The sequence below is a fragment of the Apteryx mantelli genome, chromosome 3 (assembly GCF_036417845.1).
Source record: "Apteryx mantelli isolate bAptMan1 chromosome 3, bAptMan1.hap1, whole genome shotgun sequence".
NCBI classification, from domain to species: Eukaryota; Metazoa; Chordata; class Aves; order Apterygiformes; family Apterygidae; genus Apteryx; species Apteryx mantelli.
Window position 1 is genome coordinate 57,087,929 of NC_089980.1, and position 19,994 is coordinate 57,107,922.

General features: G+C 38.7%; 1 protein-coding gene across 1 annotated transcript in view; it reads left to right on the top strand.

The window, feature by feature from the left end:
• DISC1 (DISC1 scaffold protein) overlaps window positions 1-19,994 on the top strand; it is a 206,700-nt gene that overhangs the window by 26,987 nt on the left and 159,719 nt on the right. The window contains exon 4 of the mRNA XM_067294574.1: window positions 19,445-19,592. Coding sequence (XP_067150675.1) covers window positions 19,445-19,592 — 148 coding nt within the window. The remainder of the gene's footprint in view (window positions 1-19,444; window positions 19,593-19,994) is intronic.

Genomic DNA, 19,994 nt, shown 5'->3' on the forward strand with positions numbered 1-19,994 from the left:
GCAGTGAAGAGGTCTGTGAAGAATGCCACCCCATCCCTTGGCCTGCTTCCAGGTTCCACTTCACTGTGGAAGTGAAAACCTATGAAAGGAGCTATATGTTGGTATGCTATGCCAGATTATTTTGTTTTAATGAAGTAATAATGCTGTGAAAGAGAGGTATGTGGCTTCAGCATACCTGTACTGTCTGTCTTACAGTAATTACCCACAGGATAGCCTCATTCTGCTATTCATGTTGATAGTGTTAAAGCTTCCATTAGCCTCATTCTGGAGGTGTTCTGGTGGTTGGTGCCTGGGCTGTAGCATACAGACAGAGTTACAGACATCTCGTTTACTTTTCATTCCTTTCTTTCAAAAGTTGTTTGTTCTTAGTTGAATCTAAAAGAGCCTGCTCAGGGTACACACAGCTTTTGGTTATATTCAGGTGGCATCTGGGAGATCTAGTAAGACCTAAGCAACTTTGCAACAAATTCAGAAGCCCGGTGCTTATAATCAGAGCACTGATTGCATAATATTGTGAGAAAAGTCCTTGGGTTTTGTGCTTTTAGAGTCCACTGTGTAAAATCTTTCTACCACTATTCCCTGAAGCTGGAAAACTTCTTCCAAACTTGTCTTGATAATGCTAGATGTGAACCCTATGCACAATTTCAATTGTGTTCAATGTTAATCTTTCATTAATAATTGGAAACTGAGAGTATACTGAATTGTGTATGAGCCTCTTTTGGATTGATGTAGTGAGACTAGGTGAACCTAAAAATTTTTCTTCCCATTCTCTTCCATTATTGCATAACACAAAGCTTCCTGTGGTGATGAGGGTCATGTGTGCATCTGCATAAATCAGATTGTTGCTTGTGTAGCCTTATGACTGCTTCTCAAGCATTAAATTGGTGTAATTCTGAATTCTGTATTTGTACACATCAATTTCACATTTTAGGACTTACTGTGATATTCCAAACAACAGAATGGTATTTTTGGAGAATCAAATAGAAGTCTTGATGTGAAAGAATGAATTCTTATAGAAGAACAGGGAGCTTAAAAAATGTACGATGAATTTCCTTTTTGTATGTTAGTCTATGTGATCATATCTGCTTTTCACTGTGAACTGTAGGCAAGTTTCTTCACTCTCTGCTTCAGAAGAGCCATCTGTAAAATGGGTATATTTTCACTTACCATACAACAGTATTCAGAGTTGTAATTAAAGACTGGAAAACCCTTTGAGCTTCCTACGATTGGAGCTTCAGAATTGTAATGTATTATTACCCATAAATACAGAGATTTTAATTTTCATGTTTTGCAGAAAAGCTGTCCTCATGTAATTTATGTATTATAATGCTGTACTTAAGTGAAAGCTATAGAGTCTATAGGTTAGGCTGTTCTAATTAAATTGTATAGGCTGCAAGAAAATGACAGTAATGTTAATTCATCATGTACTGATTTATCGTGATATGAAAAGCTTTTTTTTTTTTTAAGCATGTAGATTACAACAAAGTTATTTTCTGTACTAGGAATTATTGTGTGGAGTGACCTTTACCAATTTATGACGTTGATGTAATGGAAGGGACATTTTTCCACTTGACCTTTATACAATGTGTCAGCTTGTCCTGTAGCACAAAATGAGTTGCAATTGACACATTTGATGGAAAGCTAACTTGACAGGAGCTTATTGTCTGGAAGAAGAAATGTGTTGAAATGTGAAGCCTGTAGTAAATAACATGATAATTTTTGCATATCATCTATCACTAAGGAATGTCTGGCTTAGAAATGGCCACTGTCTAAATTGCAGTTTGAACATTGATTAACTCAGTTTCTAGCAAAACAGACATCAAATAATGATATCTCAGTCAGATCTATTTGTTTTAAATCTTTCTCCTTTCTTCATTATTCTGTAACCAACTAATGACTTTTTTCCTACATTTTAGCTTTGCTTCTTGTCTTAGCACCTCTGTCCATAAAAGGAAGAGGAATGCAAGTCAGATGAACAGTTTTCAGTATATGATGAGGAATACGTGTCATCCAAGAGGATAGTATCTCTTGAGTAATAATTTCTTTGGTTATTTATTCATATATTAAAGAAATATTCTTCAGATATAATTCTGGAAAGAGAGAAACACTGGGGATGGGGAGGAATGAACAACTTGAAGGAAGTGTTAAGACGATGATTAGGGTAAAGATAGATATTAGGAAGAGAGCTGTGAGGAGGGTGAAACTGTCCCTGCTCTACTGCTCCAGCTGTGAAGTGTAGAGGGCAGAGTCTACTCAGAGCTATTGAAATAAAGCAGGAAAAGGATTGCTCCTTTTGAGGAGAAATTTAAAAGCAAAGAATGCCAGTCAGTTATTTCAGGTTTCTTGTTATAATTCTAGTATTTGTTTCTGTCCTGCTTTGAAGGTTCTGGTACTTTCTGTAAGTAGAAATAATTCCACTTATAAAATAAGTGGATAAGACAATTTTTTAGTAGAATGGAGGATATATCCGAGAGTATTCAAGTAATGAATTACTATGATTTTTAAAAACCACTGAGCAGCAGGAATGATAAAAGAGCAGCAAATACCATCTGTCTGATCTACATATTTTACCACAGTTCTCCTCAAGCTGTCCGGTTGATTGAAAGTTTAAAAAAAAAAAGGGGGGGGGGGAGCCGAATGGGTGTGGGAGGGGAAAGTAGCTAGTCTTCTGTTGCATTTGCAGGAGGTATTTGAAAAAAAGTTTATGGTGGTTGCTGTCCATCTACATTCATTTAATCCCAACTCATTATTTCAAAGACATACTGCTCAAACAGTTTCAATAACAGAGGATGCTGCTGGACAGAATCAATGTGGGATGCTGGACAGCAATGTTTATTTTGTTATGCTAGAACAGTTTTTAGCATGTGTATAAAACTATTAAGGTGTTACAGGTGTACTGTCATAGTGTGAAATTCACAGCAAAATTCACTACTGTAGCAATACTATTTAATTGTAACTCATGTAAAAGGTATGCATTAGTTATTGTGAAACTGTGTGCTGGTAAAAACATATTTTTTACAGTGTTTTAATTCATAGTTAACACATGCTATGGAAAAGAGTAGGCATTAATGCATTTATTTTACATACTTGCAGGAGATTGGTGGAAAGCTCAGCTGCAGGACTGGAAGTAGAACCTAGGTCTTCTGAGTAGCAATTCTGGGACCTACCATAGGATTACACTTGGAAGACATCCTGTTTTCTGTATGCGAGTTCATATTGAAATGGCAAATCCCTTGTCCTTTCTGGAGTACCTCCTTTTCAGAAGCCTTTCAGGAGTGCATGGTAAAGGCTGAACCTCTGTCACCCAGGGCTGTATTTCCAGCTGGTGCTTCTCTTCTTGTTTCTGCAGCTCAAGTTCCATCAAACTCTGCTCCTCTTTCCCCTTCCCTCCTGGCTCTAATTCTCACCTGGCTCTCAGTCAACAGATATAATGATCTGGCAGCTTTAATTTCCAGCCAGAGGAAGCTCTGATGAGCAGGTGGAGAGGTTGCTGGAGGCAGTGAGACTTTGCAGGCTCAGGCTGCTGCGTGGGTGCCAGTATTTGTTGGAAGAAGGCAGTGATCCTGTATTTAAAATGTTAAAATTTAGCTGTGCTAAGCACAGAGACTAGCAAAGTTGCCTTGACGCTGTTGTGCTCAGCTCAGGTTAGACATGCAAGATGCTTTCCTGTGGATCTGTGTGCTGCTGCAATAGGAGAAAGCAGGGGGAAGTTCAGCTTCTTTGCAGCTGCTGCCATTGAGTGGTGGCTGCTGTTCCTACGGGAACTCAATCCAGTGGGACATCTAACCATGCTTAGTGGTCAATAGGGCATTGTCTCATGCTTAACTGCGTTGTTGAATTGGGACCCAAGTGGAGTTTTAGAGCTGTGGAACTTGCATAAAAGCCTTTTGGTCTTCTCTGTACTGACCTGTGCCAACATCCTTCTGTGCAGCCTTGCTGGGTGGTTTGTGTTTTCAGGTGGGTAATTTGTGTGCACGAAGCTCTTGGACAACTTCAGTGCCGGGATTGGGGCAGTAGGGACAGCTGCAGAGCCAGGATGAAAAGAATATCATAAATGTGAAAAAGATGAAATGTGTGTATGTAAAAGGGAGGAGGGTAGGGGGAAAGTGATAAAAAAGACTGCAGGATCCTTTTTGTTCTAATAGGAAAAAGAAACTGGGCTTTATCTTTTGAAATGAGAAGATTAAGAGGTGACTCCAGGAGGTAATACAGTCTTTTATAGGGAAGAGAGTCCTGTAAAAGAATAAAAGGGCACTAACTTCTAAGAAAAGGTCAAATTAGGAAAGGGATAATACAGAGATTCTTGTGCAAAAAGCAGTTAATATTGTGTAATTATAGCAATGCTTTTATCTGAAGATCTCACACAGGTGTTAATTAAGCCTAATGAGGCCCCTATGGAGTAGTTATTACAATCCACATTTTACAGTCAGAGGACCTAGAAGAAGAAGGAAATTGGGTTATTTGTCTGAGATCATGTAACAGTACTGTAGAATTGGTGCTCATAAGCGAATACAAAGTGTGTGACTTCAGGCCATCTAGCATAGCCATAGGCAGAACTCTTTTTCCATGAAACAATGCTGTTTTTACCTGATGCTGTTTTTACCTGAAAATGTAGATACATGTAGGTGCATAGAAAGAAACTGTGGACTAAGAATAGTTTCTCTTTCTAGGTGGGCTTTCTTGATTATTTCTGTATACGTTCCTGTTTTTTTTTTTCTTTTTTTTTCTTTGTCAAATGTTAGGCTTAAGATTTGCAGGATTCTAGGATGTCTCAAAACACTGAAAGCGTTTCAGTGTTTTGAGAGACTTATGAGAACCACCAATACCTATGATGGTGAGGCTTGTGTGTGCTCATTTCTTTCTTTTGTCCATTTCAGGCTTTCCAGTGCAGAGCAGACTGATAGGTTGTTTTGTGAGGTCCCTATAGGGAACTCAAACAATTCTTCGTTGTTGTTTTCCTCCTAAAAGATGTTTGAGCTGTTGATATTTCTACAATAAATTCTATAAAAATTCTGATGGATGGGTGAGCGAAGAATTGAGAATTTTCGGGCACTCTTAGAACATTTTGTTTGTAGGGTGTTGGACTTTGAGTGAGTCATCTAAGCTTTTCCTCTGTTCTTGACCATACTCCACGTACTGTGTGTGGTTGCCTGCTTCCTATTTAGTTCTGTCTGTTTTTTCTGGTGGTGGAATTTGGGCAGTTCCAAGCCTAAACCTGTCAAAATTGCTGTCTTCATTGTGGCTAGAAGCCTCCATAATAGGTTGAATGTGGGGGGTGCACTGTCTCTGCCACCGCCATGGCGCATTGGTATAGATCTGTTTCAGAGAGGCAGTGCCCCTGAATTGCCAACTCTGCTTGCTGCATCCTATTGTCCTGGCATATAGACTGGATCGTTTATAAATGAAAGTATATTGTGGTGGACCTCTCAATTTTTCAAGGCTATTTTCCTCACGTGGTAGAGAACACAGCTACCATTTCAAGGGAAACATGTTAGATCTGCCTATCTTTCATAATAGAAGCTTACAGGCCACAAAAAGCAAGCCAAAGTAATTTTTAGAATAAAAACCTGCTGAGCTGGATTTTTTCTGTTTTAAGATGGGTCTAAATGAATGGCAGTTCATGGAATTGTATCACTTCCATTATGTTAGAGGGATGCCTGGGCCCTTTATGTTTGCTGCTAAGCAGCTGGCATGTGCTAATTGTGAAAACATAATCACTCAGCAACAAAATGGGTAAGAGTATTTTTCGGAAGACTTGGAAAATATTTAAAGGTAAAGGCTGCTGGGGGCAGTTTGTCTCCCTTGGATTTCTCTTCCAGTTCAGGGAAGGTGCTTCTCACTTTGACACAGTGGAACAATGTAGGACTGTGAATAGACACCGAGAAGGTTGTAACGTGTGCACAGGGAATGGAAAAAGTCTTTGTTTCAGAGCAGTGTTATGGCAGAAGGCAGCGACTTGCAATGCAATACATGACACAACTGTGAAGCCGCTGACATGAAGTACAACCTGATAGTGTAGAGGAGGTGTCTCAACTGTGGTTATTATAGTGAGACACATCTTCGTTACAGTTCAGCTTGAGAACCCATTTCTGTAAAGAAGTTTACTTTTCACAATATTTTGAAACCCATAAACTTACAAATTTTTTACCAAATTTGATATTCCTTGTGGATATGTCAGGAAATATTTAATGTTTTGAAATTTGGGTTCACTTGAACAAAGTGTATTGGCGATATGGCTTCCTGGAAAAAAAAAAGAGGAGTTACAAGCTCTTACTTGACAGCCTATCATTTTTTTCCCTCCCAGAGCTGTGAGATCAAACTCCAGTTATGAGATCAAACTACGTTGTCACTGTGCCCCAAATGATTTCAGTTATTTTGTGTTTACCCCATATAATGCATTGGCACCAAAGTTGTCCTGAGGAAGGAATGTTGAAGATGGTATTTAGGAAACAGTCAAAAGCTCAGTATTTGCAGCCCTAATGAACTGTGCATGGTGTAGGTCAAGTAGCTAAAAAGCTTTATGTCCTTTGTTTTACTGTCTCTGTCTGTGCCCCACCAAAAGTTAACTTTATTCTAACCTTTGATCACAGCCTGGAATGCAGTGGGGGGGGGGGGGAAGGGAGTATTGATCGAGGTCTGTCTAAATCTGGCAGTATAATCTCTGTCTAAATCTGTCTGTAACTGTAAATCCATCAGAAATTCAAGAGGAACCCAAATTGCTTTCAAGAAAGAAAGTAGACTAAACTGCTAGCTGAGATGGAGAGTGTGTGATGGGAATAGGATTAAAGGGCAGAGAAAGAGAGGAGGGAGAGACTGTGGTAAGGGTGCCTAGAAGTTGCTGAGGAGAAGAAATTGGGTTGTAAGGCCAGGTTGAAAGGGAAGGGACTTAAGACACCATTTATTAACAGTCAGCAGTTATTCTGTGTTTAAATGGTATGGTGCTTTTTGTCATTGAATTCTGGTTCCTTGAGCTGGTGAAATTATTGGATCTGACCAAATTTAGAAATCTGTGAATTGATCCTGATTTATGGGGAGGCAAAATAGTCTGAGAACAAATCTCACATGTTATAAACTGTTCTCTCTTATTGTTTTCTTGCTTAGAATATGATCTCTTCTGGGTGAAGTATAACAGAATAGCTTTTAGGAGCTAGAACAGTGATGGATGATGGAAATTGGAAAAGTGTCTAGACTGAACTAAGCTAGCATCTTTAATAGATTTTAAATGCTTTTTGGTTTTGCATCTACTTATCCAAAGTGCTGGGAAAGGGCATCACATTAATTCAAAGGTGAAGTTTTAATATCTGCAGGGCATCAGAGATAAGGAAGAAACAGAAAGGGGAGAACAGGGAAAGAGGAAATTAGTGGATGTGTATATTTGAGATATTAAATGTGAGAGTGGGGACCTGGAACGTGATAAAACATTGAACACTGTTGTGGGAATTCATGAAGGGAAACACAGGGAGTGAAAAAAGATTTTTGTTTAACTAAAAGCGTATTGTGGCATCCCAGTCCTTATCCATAATGAATGGATGCACTGTTTTCAGCTCAGCTGCCACAAAGACTTCCTTTATCTACTTTTTCCCTTTTTGTTTCTAGAGCAAAGCTTCAAGTTTCCTTGTACAGTTTCCCACTGAAGTTTTCAGGGGAATCAGCTTGGGGTTGTTTATGTATTTATAATTTCTTTATAGATCTCTGTATTCATTCTGTAAAAAAGAATGATTGATGCATTTTTATCAGTACGCCGTGCTGCAGAAGGAAGATAATGTTGTGTAATTGCATTTTGGTTTTGATTATGCTGATCTCTAGCTGGTGACTTAACCGAAACTGCAAGCTTATTTCTTTACATAGAATAGTCCGTGGGGACGTTGCACAATTTAATATACTCCATATTATAAAATCTGCGCTACTTTCTTTCAAACTTCATCTTAAGGCAACTCTGCACCTACTCTTTGGTGTTTCTTAGCCTTCAATTTCTGCTGCTTTGTTGTCCATTTTTACAGCATGTTTTTTTTTTAATACTAAAAAACCCCCACCTTTGTAGAAACCTTTGTAGAATACTCTTTATATTATCTATAATAGTTTTGGACTTTATTGCAAAAAATAAATTTGTTTCAGACTGTATTTTAGGATGATATTCTCTGTATATTCAGGGTAGGAAATAACAAAGGAGCCCGTTCTCTGTCTGACAGCTGGGACACAGAACTTTAGATCCATAATATGTGCTTGAATAGAGGCTAGTTTAAAAAAAAAAAAAAAAAAAAAAAAAACATAATCTGCCTGTGCCTTTAGTTATAAAATCTTTGATGTAAAAGCCCAGGCATTGCCCATCAGATGTTTTTATTCCTTGCAGAGTGTTTAAAACTTGCTTTATAAAAATGACTGGTAGCATGCAGTATAATGCAATTCACTGTAGAGTACTGCATTTTTTCTCTGTTATTTGACTGGCCCATCTCTAACTGACCAGTTGCATTTATTTGGAGACAATGAAGAAAGGCAGACATTGGCTTAGAGATTTTTGGAGCAAGGAAAGGGATGTAGTGGTTTGAGATTGATTCCTTCTCAGTTGAAATTAATATATTGCTGACAGTTGTCCATGTATGTGAACTGTACTGATTGGGAACCTTTCCCAAAGTTCTTCCTCACCCATCTGCAATAAAAGAAAGAGCTGTTTTGCAAGCCGGTGAGCTTTGTGTTGTGATTTCTTCTAGCTTCCCTGTTTTGAGTGATCTTTTTAAGAGCAGAATTTAATTCAGAATAGAGATTGTCATTGTGCTGTATATCTGTATATATCTTTTAATGCAGATTCAGCCTGGAATCAGCAGGACATATTTTTCTTTATTTCTATACAATTTCATATGTAGTGACAGTACTGTCATCACTACTTACAAAATAATGTTGATATCAAATAAAGTGCACCAGCAATCAGCTTGTTTTTTTCTTCTAATGTATCTTTTGATGTTATTGTAAATTATTTTTACTGTTAAGTCATATTGGAAAAGCAGACATCTCAGTGGTTTCATTGGAAATTTGATGCCTACAACAGAATATGAAAAGCAAACAGTCAACCAGGCATTGTTTATTTTGTACTGTGAATTGATTAAAACAGAAGTGATGTCTCCAAAAAATGCCTGATGCATTAAAACCCTTACAATGTTTGAAACAATTTACAGATTCAGTAAATCTGAAGATAATGTCTATATGGGGTAGACACTGTATAGAATTGTACCATTATTTTAATGCAGTTATAGAGATGAGTAAGGGGTTGTCACATGCTGCAAATTGTTCATTATTTCAGCAACTATTATGCATGTTATAGGTAGTTTTTAAAATGTAATTACTACAGCATTTAGTAAATTATGGAAGTAGCTAGTTTATGTTGCAATGTAAAATACTTACAAATACAAAAAGCTCTTACTATTAAAATGTTACTATTAAAATATTATTAAAATTTAATGTTTTCAGAAGTATCAGATTAAGAGCAGTGGAGATTAAGTTGCTGGTATACTGAAAATATTGTTTGTCATTTTGACCTATCTTGTGTGTCTGCTGCTTTGTCTTCTCCATTTATCTTTCAGCTGTTGTTTATTTAGATTGTAAGCTTACTGGGGTAGGAATTGCTTTTTTTGTGTGCATCTACTGCGATTAGGTTCTGGCCTAGGACTGAGGCTCCTCTGTGAGATGGTAGTAGCAAATAATAATTACTTTGCTCGCAGGATAGTGATGTTACCGGAAATTGCGATGCAGGTTTATCTGGATACTCCTGATGTGCCTTCAACTCAGCCTAGAAAGAACAGCTGGGAGGGTAACGCAGCCTGTATCAGCTGTCAGGTGATAATGAGAAAGAAACATAGGAAAACAACATTTTTCTAACACTGACCAAGTCACTTATGAGATGAATCACCCTTCTGAGTGTCCTGACGCCTCCCACTGGACGCTCACCCCTTGCCTTGCCGTGGGCCTGCTGGCAGGACCTTTCTGCCTTCCTTCTTACTGATCTTCCTGCTGAAGCTTCAAGTAACTGTACCTACATCCTCATGAAACCCACTGAGCCCTATAGCTTGTGCCCATAAATCACCACTCAGTTTAATATTACTAAGACAGAGAGAGCACGTTACAGATCTCCACGGCAGTGTGTTAGTGATGGGGCTGCTGTGGATGTTCTACAAAATAGGGATGCTGCTCAAAATTAATGCTGCAGGTCTGCGCTTGGCTTGGACTGGTGCCCTTCAGTCAAGAAGTTTCACATACAGCATAGGCTTTTCAGTGTTGAAATGTAAACGTAGGTAGGAAGCTTGGTATTGTGGTTTGGGGAGGCCTCTCTGAAACTTCTGAGAATTTCACTTCTTGTTCAAAGCCTAAATGAATACTTTCAAATTCAATGTGAATTAAAGGAGAAAAGTCTATATCTGCCTATGTGCCAGGTTTCTTTTTGTATGATTTATAACAGCTGAAACATGTCTGTATTTGTATTTTAAAAGCTTTCAGCTCCCCTTCTCCAAAGGAGAGGTAGTATTTCCTACCTTCTGGGGATTTGGTGAGATAAAATTGCTGAGGGAAAAGGGTACTGCCCTGTATTTAGTCATGGTGATGAGAAGAGTGCTTACAGCTGGGTAAAAACTTTTAAAAAGAGAATAGCTAAAGAGGTTAGCCTAAGCAAAGACCACCTGTGACTTTGAGGCCCTCTCTTCTCTCTTGGCTGGTGGAAGGAGGAGAGCAATGGAGGATTCCTGTTGTAATGGATGAAGGCAAAGCCTCTTGTGTTCCTTCTACTTTTTCCCTGGTATCAACTTTGTAGGACAAACACTGAGGAAGGCTGACATGGTTTAATGTGAACAGGTTAGTACAACCCTAAACATTGTTTAGTGTTTTGATTATATATATTTAATTTCTTTTCAAGCATTAGTTTCAAAGTTTGTTGTTTTTTTTTTTTTTTAAAGCACCTGCTGCCTGTGGTGTGTGTAGCTGCTTCACACTCTGTGTGTTAGTGAGGCCCTTAAAGTTCAGGGGATAATCAGTACAGTCCATGTTCTTCTTCAGTGTTTGTTAAAGGAGCAGTAATGTCCTTATTCATGAGAAAGGGGGGCTTGCGTTCCTGATTTATGATACCTAGAGATTCTTTGGAAATGATCTACCTAGCTGTTCTAACACCACAGAGAGTCCTCAAACATTTCTTTCTTTGTCTGTCTGCAGTGGATAGAGTGAGTGTTGAGCAGGAGTGAAAAAGAAAATGAGGAAATTGCTCTCCAGAGTCATCAAATGATGCAGTTGCTGCAACTCTCTTAAACTTCTTTATGCTAGCGTTCTTCCGATGCAACTTTAAAGTTTTATTTCTAGAAAATTTCTAGGTTTAAAGTTCATTTCTAGAAGATAGTCTGAGAACTCCATCTACTTCTTGACTGTGATCAAGATTTAGGTCTGGAATATTTGAATCAATATAGACATGACTGTTGGTAGTTTATATGAAATGTCAAAGGCCTAAAGCTTTTTTCTTGATTCCTCTAAGATTCATTCTGGCATCACATTCAATTTACTATTCTCTTATACTCTTCAGATTACTATTCTTTTAACTTTAAATAGGATCAGAGGCAAACACCCATCTAGCATCTTAATAGGGTAAGGTGGGAACTAGAAGGATTTATTGCCTGGAGTAAGAATAGCAAAAAATGATGACAAATGTGCACAAAACAAAGAATTACAGAATGTGGTTAGCACTTTATAAAGATTTTGACCCTTTGGGTTTAAGGTGAATTCTGGAGCAGGTGCTTCAGACTCCAAAGGATATTTGAAAGCCAGGATTTCAGTTTGCTCAGCTGTTCTTTGAGGTAGACTTCAGAGTTCAGGGGCACATAACTGGAGTAATGCATTTCACAAACTTGCTGTGTCAGTTGGAATGGGAAAATTGAGTGGTGGGTAAATGGGATATTTGCATTATGCTCTAGCAGCCGTTGTCTGCCTTTTGTCATCTGAATACAAAACAGGAAAAGCGTTTGGCTGTAGTACCAAATGGATATAGCCTTGTCTGGAAAACCACAGCCTCTGCTTTCTGTCCTTTACAGGAGCTGCTTTTTTCACTGACTGCTAGATGTATTCCAGGGACCCTGGCCCAAATAGCTTTTTAGTTCAAAATAGGTGTGTGCCTTTGAAGAGAATCTCCCAATTGTGCTATCTACTGTGCTCTGCTTAGCATTGTAGAGCAGTCTTGGAGGGCAAGAACTGGCTTCCTTTCAGATGAAACAAAGTCTGAGGATGTGCTCCAGGGGTGCACCTGAGGCACTCCAAGTATTAAGTGGCGCTCAGTCTGCAGCACTACACTAAACCTACTCTGAAGTGAGACCCTCTGAAATGTGGATGGTGGGTCCTCAGTACCAATGGTTTCACTCTGCAGATGTGCTCCTATTAGTCCTCATAGTTAGCAGGGCCCGCATAGCTCCTCCAGTGTGTGTCCCCAGCCCTGTGCCTTTTTGGAGCCATCCCTGCCTGGGTGGACAGCTTGACTCTGCACTGGGTTTATTTTGCTGGTGTCCAAGTGCAGGGCTGAGTGGAAGGTATCGAGGGTTTTGCTGAGTACCAGTGAGCAGACAGCGCATGGTGAGGGCTGGCTGTCCAACAATCCATATGTAACCTAAAGTTCCCTTATATGTATATCTGGAGTGTTTGGACTTGCAAGGAATTTAGTATCTTCTACCATGCATCTGTTTAGCACTGTTAATTGGTTAATTATTTTATCCTTAAATTAAACACGTCTGTACTCCAGTTGCTTCCAGTCCCTTGAGTTCTGTTCACAGTATATGTCATTACGTGTTTTATTTGGACATTGATTGGTCTGCATGTTCCTCTGTAAACAGTTTTGCAAGAGACCAGTGCTAGTCCTTGGGCTGTAGACTTCTTGCTTACTAGTCTGTTATCTGGCTGTATTTCAGTCACGTATTCAAGCTCCCCCTTAGACTCCATGCTTCCCAGCCCTTGTAGCATTGCTTTAGCTGATATAAATCTCTGTCTTGGAAAATGAGTGGTGCAGACTGAACACAAAGATGTCTAAATTATTAATGGACAGGGAGAGTGAAGAAGAAATGCACTGTTATATTCACAATATAAAATTAGGGAACAAGGGGCAAGGTTATCAGACTTTAGGTATAAAATTAATAGAGGGGTTATGTGCTTATATAACTCATAATTCCATTTTGAAATTCTCTTTCATAGGATATTTTAGAAACCAAAAGCATAGATAGCCTCAGAAAAGAACACAGAAATTTCTTGTGCATAGAAGTCTACCCACTGTTATTATTATTATTTTTTTTAAAGCAGTGATCTAGGAGTAGTATCTTGCTCAGGAAGTCTTTCATATGACAAGCATTAGAGGCTGTGAACCAGTCCCAAGGTAAAAGATCACTTTGTGCCCTCTTTCTTAGTCTTCTCTCTACAGGCCTGCTATAGTGTGACAGGATGCTAGATGGATCTTTGGATCTGATTCTGAGAATCTTTAGTTCTTGCAAAATAGATAAAACAAGTAAAATACCTTTGAGACTGAGTACGCAGAAACACTTCAGTCGTGGAAGCTTTAAGGTTTTAAGAAAATGAATACTGGGAAGGTTAGCTGGCTCTGGAAGTATCTAGCAGATAAGAAAAAGCTTTCAGGACTGCAGTTTTGGTTTTACACATCTAAACTCTGCATAAATCCTGTTTTAGATCCTTCAGATTTTTTGTGGAGTGAGAGAAAGATGGAAGGAGTTGTTTGCAAGATTATGGGGCAGGATCAAATGATCATTTCTAGCTGAGCTAGCTGAAGAGACACTTTCTTGATATAACTGTCCAGCAGTTTGTGGAGCGGTATGATTAACCATCTTCTCACTTATCAATAAAGAACAGAGATAAATAACCATAAATATATGTAGTATATAGCAAATAAGGTTCTACCCTAACTGTGATGATCTTCTTAAATGTTTTTAAATGATGATAAATATTTCTCATAAAATAAAATTGCTCTTCATGGGAACTGAAAAAAAATCTTGAAATATGTAAAAAGCAGAGAGGTAGCCAGATGTTCTCATATGGTCAACTGAAAATTATGGAAATTGCTTCCTTTGCCCAAAACTATTACAAAACATGATCCTAAGAAACAAAGATTTTCTTCAACCGCTGTCTGTTTAATTGAGAACAGCAGTTAGTCAGCATCTTCCAGATCTGTACTCTTGGTTAGCTTTAAAATTGGAATGTTTGAAGTACGCAGGACAGTAACTGATTGGGATGAAGGGTAATTAAAGATTGTCTTTTGCTGATTGTGCAGAAGTAGTGAGCTTCAGCTGAGGTATCCATAGGAATGCTGCAGTGATAAAAGTCAGCAACAGAATACAGTGAAATAAAAGGCTGATAAAGAGAATTATGCCTTATTTCAAAACACTTCTCCATAATACAGTACATATTGAATACATCAAAGTTCCTTCATTTAAGAACAGTAAACAAATGTCATATATGTCTATCATGTTACTTCATCAAATGGGGAAGTTGTTTTTTTCATGTAAACTGTATTTTAAATGACTATTACTTTGAGGTGAAGTGTGGGATAGAGAACAAAGTATTACACCTTTGTGATGTATATTTTTAAGTGTGTGTGGTTTCCTTCAGTATCTCAATTCATCAGTGAGCTCTGGGTTTCTCTGAAGGTCTTTTCTGTGTTGGAATAACACGCTTAAAAGACTAAAACGAAGGTGAAAGAAAGTGATGTCTTTAAGTCTGATGGCCTATGAATAGCAAAGGCCTGCTGTGACTGCTTCTTGGCTAAGAAATTCTAGAAAGCATGGTAGAAAAGGAGGACGTGTCCTTGTTGAGATCTCAACAAGAACACGTTCAGTTGATCTTGTTGACCTCAACCTTAAAAACTATACCTAAGCTATTCCTGACAGATGTTTGCCTGACATGAAAACCCCCACTGATGGAGATTCTCTGGCTCTCCCAAGCAGTTAGTTTTAGCACTTTACCATCTGTAATATTTTTCATGATCTCCTTTGCTGTAACTCAGGTCTGTTACTGAGGACTCAAGTTCTCCTTAGACATAAAAAGTGTTTTGTTACCTCTCTCTTTGCAGCTTCCTAATATGTACTAGTATTGAAAGTTATTCCCCTTGGTGTTCACCTCCACTAGATTAAGGAATCCTGCTTGTTGCATCCTTTTTCACATGTTATATTTGCTAGACTTATGATCATTTCCATTACTTCTCCTTGGTCCAGATCTCTCTTGAACTGCAGCATGGAAAACTGGACTGAGATGAGCCTTATTTGCATGGTTCCCTGATCAGCAGCTGGCACTCTGAGGTGCCTTTATTTCTCTATGCACTAAAGGCATCAGTGAGGTCAAACAGAGGGGTCTCTCGTCTGGGAGAAGAGCCTAAAAACTGGGTGCTGCAATGTTCAACTTGGTGGTGCTCTTTGAACATAACCCCTAATGACAATGCTGAAAGGATAAACAATCATTTAGTTTTGAGAGATGACAAGTGGATATGGCCAGCAGTGCAGCTTATAAAATACCATTGGAACAAATTATTTAGAAACATCTGTTAGTAGAAACTAATTGAATTCCATGTAGACTGGAATATATAAAGCAGGCTGCAGCCAAGAATTAATGAGAGAGAGAATGAATTGGCATGTGGATTCACTCATCTGTTTTCCTTCCAAAAATAGCTTCAGTTTCTAGGCCTAGGATGCTTAAGGGTAGAATGATGAAACAGCTGGACACAAACACAGGGTTAGCATCATTACGTTGAAGAAAGAGTTAGTGTCATAAGATGGATTTTATTGATCTGCTGCTTCTTCACTGCAAGTTTTCCAACTGCTTGCCTTGGGTATGGAGGAGAAGACCAGTGTGCCTTTTCCTGGAGCAGCTGGGTTTTATAGTATGGAATACCTGTATAAACCTGTATTGTTAACTCCTCATTTTTCAGTCACAGTAGTACCTCTGAATCTTGTCTCATGAATCTCAGAATAGTCCTATGTTTTCATGCATTATATAAGATGTCAGCTCAAACATAAGCCAGTTTCTCCCTTCTTCCCAAGCCATTGTTTGTAGCTTACTTTGCAGTTTGGACTTAAAATCTTCCTTGAAGACTGTCATTTGGTGATGCTCTATTATAAGTGAGTACTTGGGAAGCTTTGCAACAGTAATTCTTGCTGTTGTGCCCCCTGAGAAGGGGAAAGCGTGTCCTCCCATGTGTCCAACCTCTGAACAGCTGTAGAGGGTCGCCACGGCTTAAGCTCAGGTAGCATGGGGAGTCCAAGAGTGAGAGGTTTTAGTAAAGGGAGGTATTCCTGTGTGCTTTGGCATTCTGAGGTCACTGGTCACAGTTTAATCCTTCCTTTTCTATTTGTAATAGTGATTTTTTTTTTTGATATCTGTGTTTGAAATTCCACATAAAATGTAAATGATCATCTTTTTTTTTTCTTTCCGAAGTACTGGCTTGGGAGTCTCATCTGGACCCTCACATCCTGTGGAGTTGCTGACAAATAGGGGTTTCTGAGATGTCCTAAGAAGGAAAGTTCCCGCCTACTTTTTGTCATCCAAGATCACCTGGCATTTCTTTCCAGAGCTGGCTACTAGGTGTATATACAGTGCATTTACACACATTAGAAGAGGTTCTGGCTATATATTGCTTCTGACCTGAAGCCAACAAGTCTGTATGACGCTGCTCTGTGTAGACTTTGTGATCTGGGTTGGCTCCTGGGGGTTTCCCTACTGCCCTCTTTTCTCTGTAAAAGATAGCTCATATATCCTTGCCCAAAACTCCTTTCCCCTGCTGATGATAACCGTTGTCCACTGTTATCTGCTGTCACTTGTCTGCCACATCTGCTATGACAGAGAGCCCTAGGTAAAGAAAATTAACTCAAGACTTTTCTACAAGAGTCAAGGGATGCTGTTGCCCTAATTTCTGATTCGTATCCTGTAGTTGGGGTCAGGGCATACGGAGCATTTCTATGTCAGAATGCCTGTATTGCACCTTGCCTTCCTTTGGGCCTTGTTCAGATCTCAGTTCTATTTTTCTTTTGCCTACATGCATCTCCGCTAATGTCAAGGGAACAAGGTACTACACTTTCTTGCCTCTGGCAGCAGCAGAAGTCCTACTTACTAACCCATAGCTGAGGTATGCAGGAGCTGGTGAGTGGCAATTCCCTCATGTTTTTGCTCTCAAGGTTCCTGGTTAGGTCAAGAAAAGCACATACTTGAACAATCTAATAGTCTAACGGCAGAATGGTCCAAGAGAATCAGTTTCTTCTGCAAGTCTGTCACTGTGTATCCTCTTGCTGGGGTGTATGTGGGGTTTTGTGTTAAATACTTATGTCCAAAAAACTATGCATTCATATGCCTTGTGCTCCCTAGTAAGGCAATAAATGCTAGGAATGGTTGTATCCCTCCTTCAGTCCTCACTTGCTGCCAAATTCTTCACAGATTCTGAACATTATTTTTTCCACCATCTTCACATCTGCTGTGTTATGGTAGTTTGTTGTGCAGTTTCCTTGTGATGGCAAGGACAGGGGAATCTATTCAGCTGTGGTCCCTGAGAAATGCACCATGAATGTGGTTCACTTCCACAGTTGAGAATGTATTATTTCTGAACTAGTTCTTTTTCATATTCTATAGTGAAGAAATTTTATGTTCACCTTTCTCCTCCCATAAAGTCTATTTTTTGAAAAACCAGCAGGAGGGGTGGATAGACTCTATAGGGTGGGAGCATGGGATGGAACAAATCATCTAGGGCTAGATTCTCAGTGTGAGAATCTGGGACCAGCTACAGTTATTCATGACCACTCTGAGAAAACAGAGTTACATATCTGACAAGGATGATACTTCAAGACATTTCATGCCAGCATGGATATCAGTTTAGGTACAGATTTGACATGTGCAAAATTTCTTTTTTCTCTCCCCATGTAAAAACACTGTGTTAGACTGTGCAAAAACCTCTTGGTGCTCTCAGCCATAGGTGCAAAGGGCAGGAATGCCACAATCATCTATTCGTTCTCTTGGAGGTTTAAACAGGTGATAGATAAACACCCCCCAAATGCTGATGGACCACCACTGTTCCTTCTGCACCTATTGCTTCCTTGAGAATACAGTCCCTCTATGTGCACCACATCAAAGTGGTGGGCAGGTGCTACAGTCCAAAACAAGGGCTCAGGAAACTCTAAGAGAATCAAATGACATCAGTTTAATTACACTGGAGCAGTCTGCTGGCCTAGGGAGAAGATCTATCCCTTAATGTTCAGGCAGTCTCGTTAGTACATGCTAGTTGTCTTTATTCCACCTCATCCGCACAGTAGCAGAAGAGAGATCAATACTAATGACAGATTATTGTAAAAATGGATCATTTCATTAAAACGAGCAAAGGTAAACAACCTCTCTTTTGAGGATAAGGAAAGAAAATAGGCAATAAAGGGCATGCACAGATGGATCTTATTCTAATAGTAATGTATTGTAGTGAAAATGTTAGAAGAGGAGGAATGCTAATCACACAAAATTGTAGACATCACTGTCACAAGAAAAGTACCAAATCGTAAAGGTTTTCCATTTGCGGACTAGCCCAAAACTCTCAATTTGACTAATGTATCATCAAATGTGTTCTGACTTGGATCAACAAGGCTTGTTATCTGTCATGTATACGATTCTGCTAATATACTTGCATTGTAGGAGTAGAGGTTAAATATACCAGAAATAATCTTTTGTACTTGGAACTATATTCATTTGTTTTATATGTAGGGAAAGAAGACAAAGTAAGGACTAATTTATATAGGGAAGCATTTACTCTAAGAAACTAGTAGAGCTGTGGTAGAATCAAAGCGCTCTTTTGAAACTACAGTTATTTTTCCTTGAAGTTGAAAGTAAATCCTTTTGCTGGATGACAAACTAGGCATAACTCAGGAGAGGCTAGAATGAGACAGTGGTTAAAATTCCTATAAATACACATGCATTTTCTGCTGAAATGTATTGCTAGGATATCATAGCCAGTTCTGTAGTTCTTGATCTAATAACAATGCTATTTTTTAAATGGTCAGTTTTAGATGTGTAACTACCATCTATGATTCGTTTAAAACTGGAGCAGTGAAGAGTAGGATTTGCTTGGAATTCAGAGCTGTTACTCTAAGAAAAAACATGGATGATAACTGCGAGCAAAATCTTTGGAGCCTTACCAAATTATAACTCTGTGAAAGTGATGGGAAGTCTGCAGTTTTGTCATTAGCATGGCATAAAATAGTATAGCACTCTGGATATCTCATGTTGTCCATTGTAGCCTTAGTAATTTCAACCTAGAGGAAAATAGACTGAAATATTTTATTAAAAGGGAAAGCATTATCTGTGGGGTGGATTTTACTTTTTGTTGGTCGGTCTTTTTTCTTCTTCAGGTAAAATAGAACTTTTTTGTCACTATTAAGTAACATTACCTTTTTTGTAATTTAATGTCTAGCTGATAAATTTAGACGAAAATTAGAAGAACTGGAGAAAGAGAAGAATTCTTTAAAATTTCAGCTTCCTTCAAGACATCCTTCAATTAGCAGTTTTTTGGACAGTTTTGTTACCCAAGTTCAAGCAGCGTTGCACTGGGCCACAAATTGGTAAGTTTGTTAGTTCCTTATTGTATAAAATGATACTTCTGTTTTTCTTGAAACGTTGAATACAAGTTATGAAAAATTTAATACAGAATTTTAACAACTTTCTAGCATATCGATATGGAGCATGTTTATGAAAATTTATCCCATTTTGTTTTTTTCCTACGACCCTTCCCTTTCAGAATTGCCCTAAAAAAGACTGGTTGTGCTAAACTGGTGAATTAAATGCAACCTTTCTCACTGATGTTGAGTGAGAATGGGATTGAATCTTGATACAGCAGTTTAAATATACAACAGCAAGGCAGCCTGAGCGATCATTCTCCATGGAGTTAATTCTGATGCTCATTTTCAGGCAATGGATGGACATTTAAATATTAAGTAAAAATAGATTCCTCTTTGAGATGCACA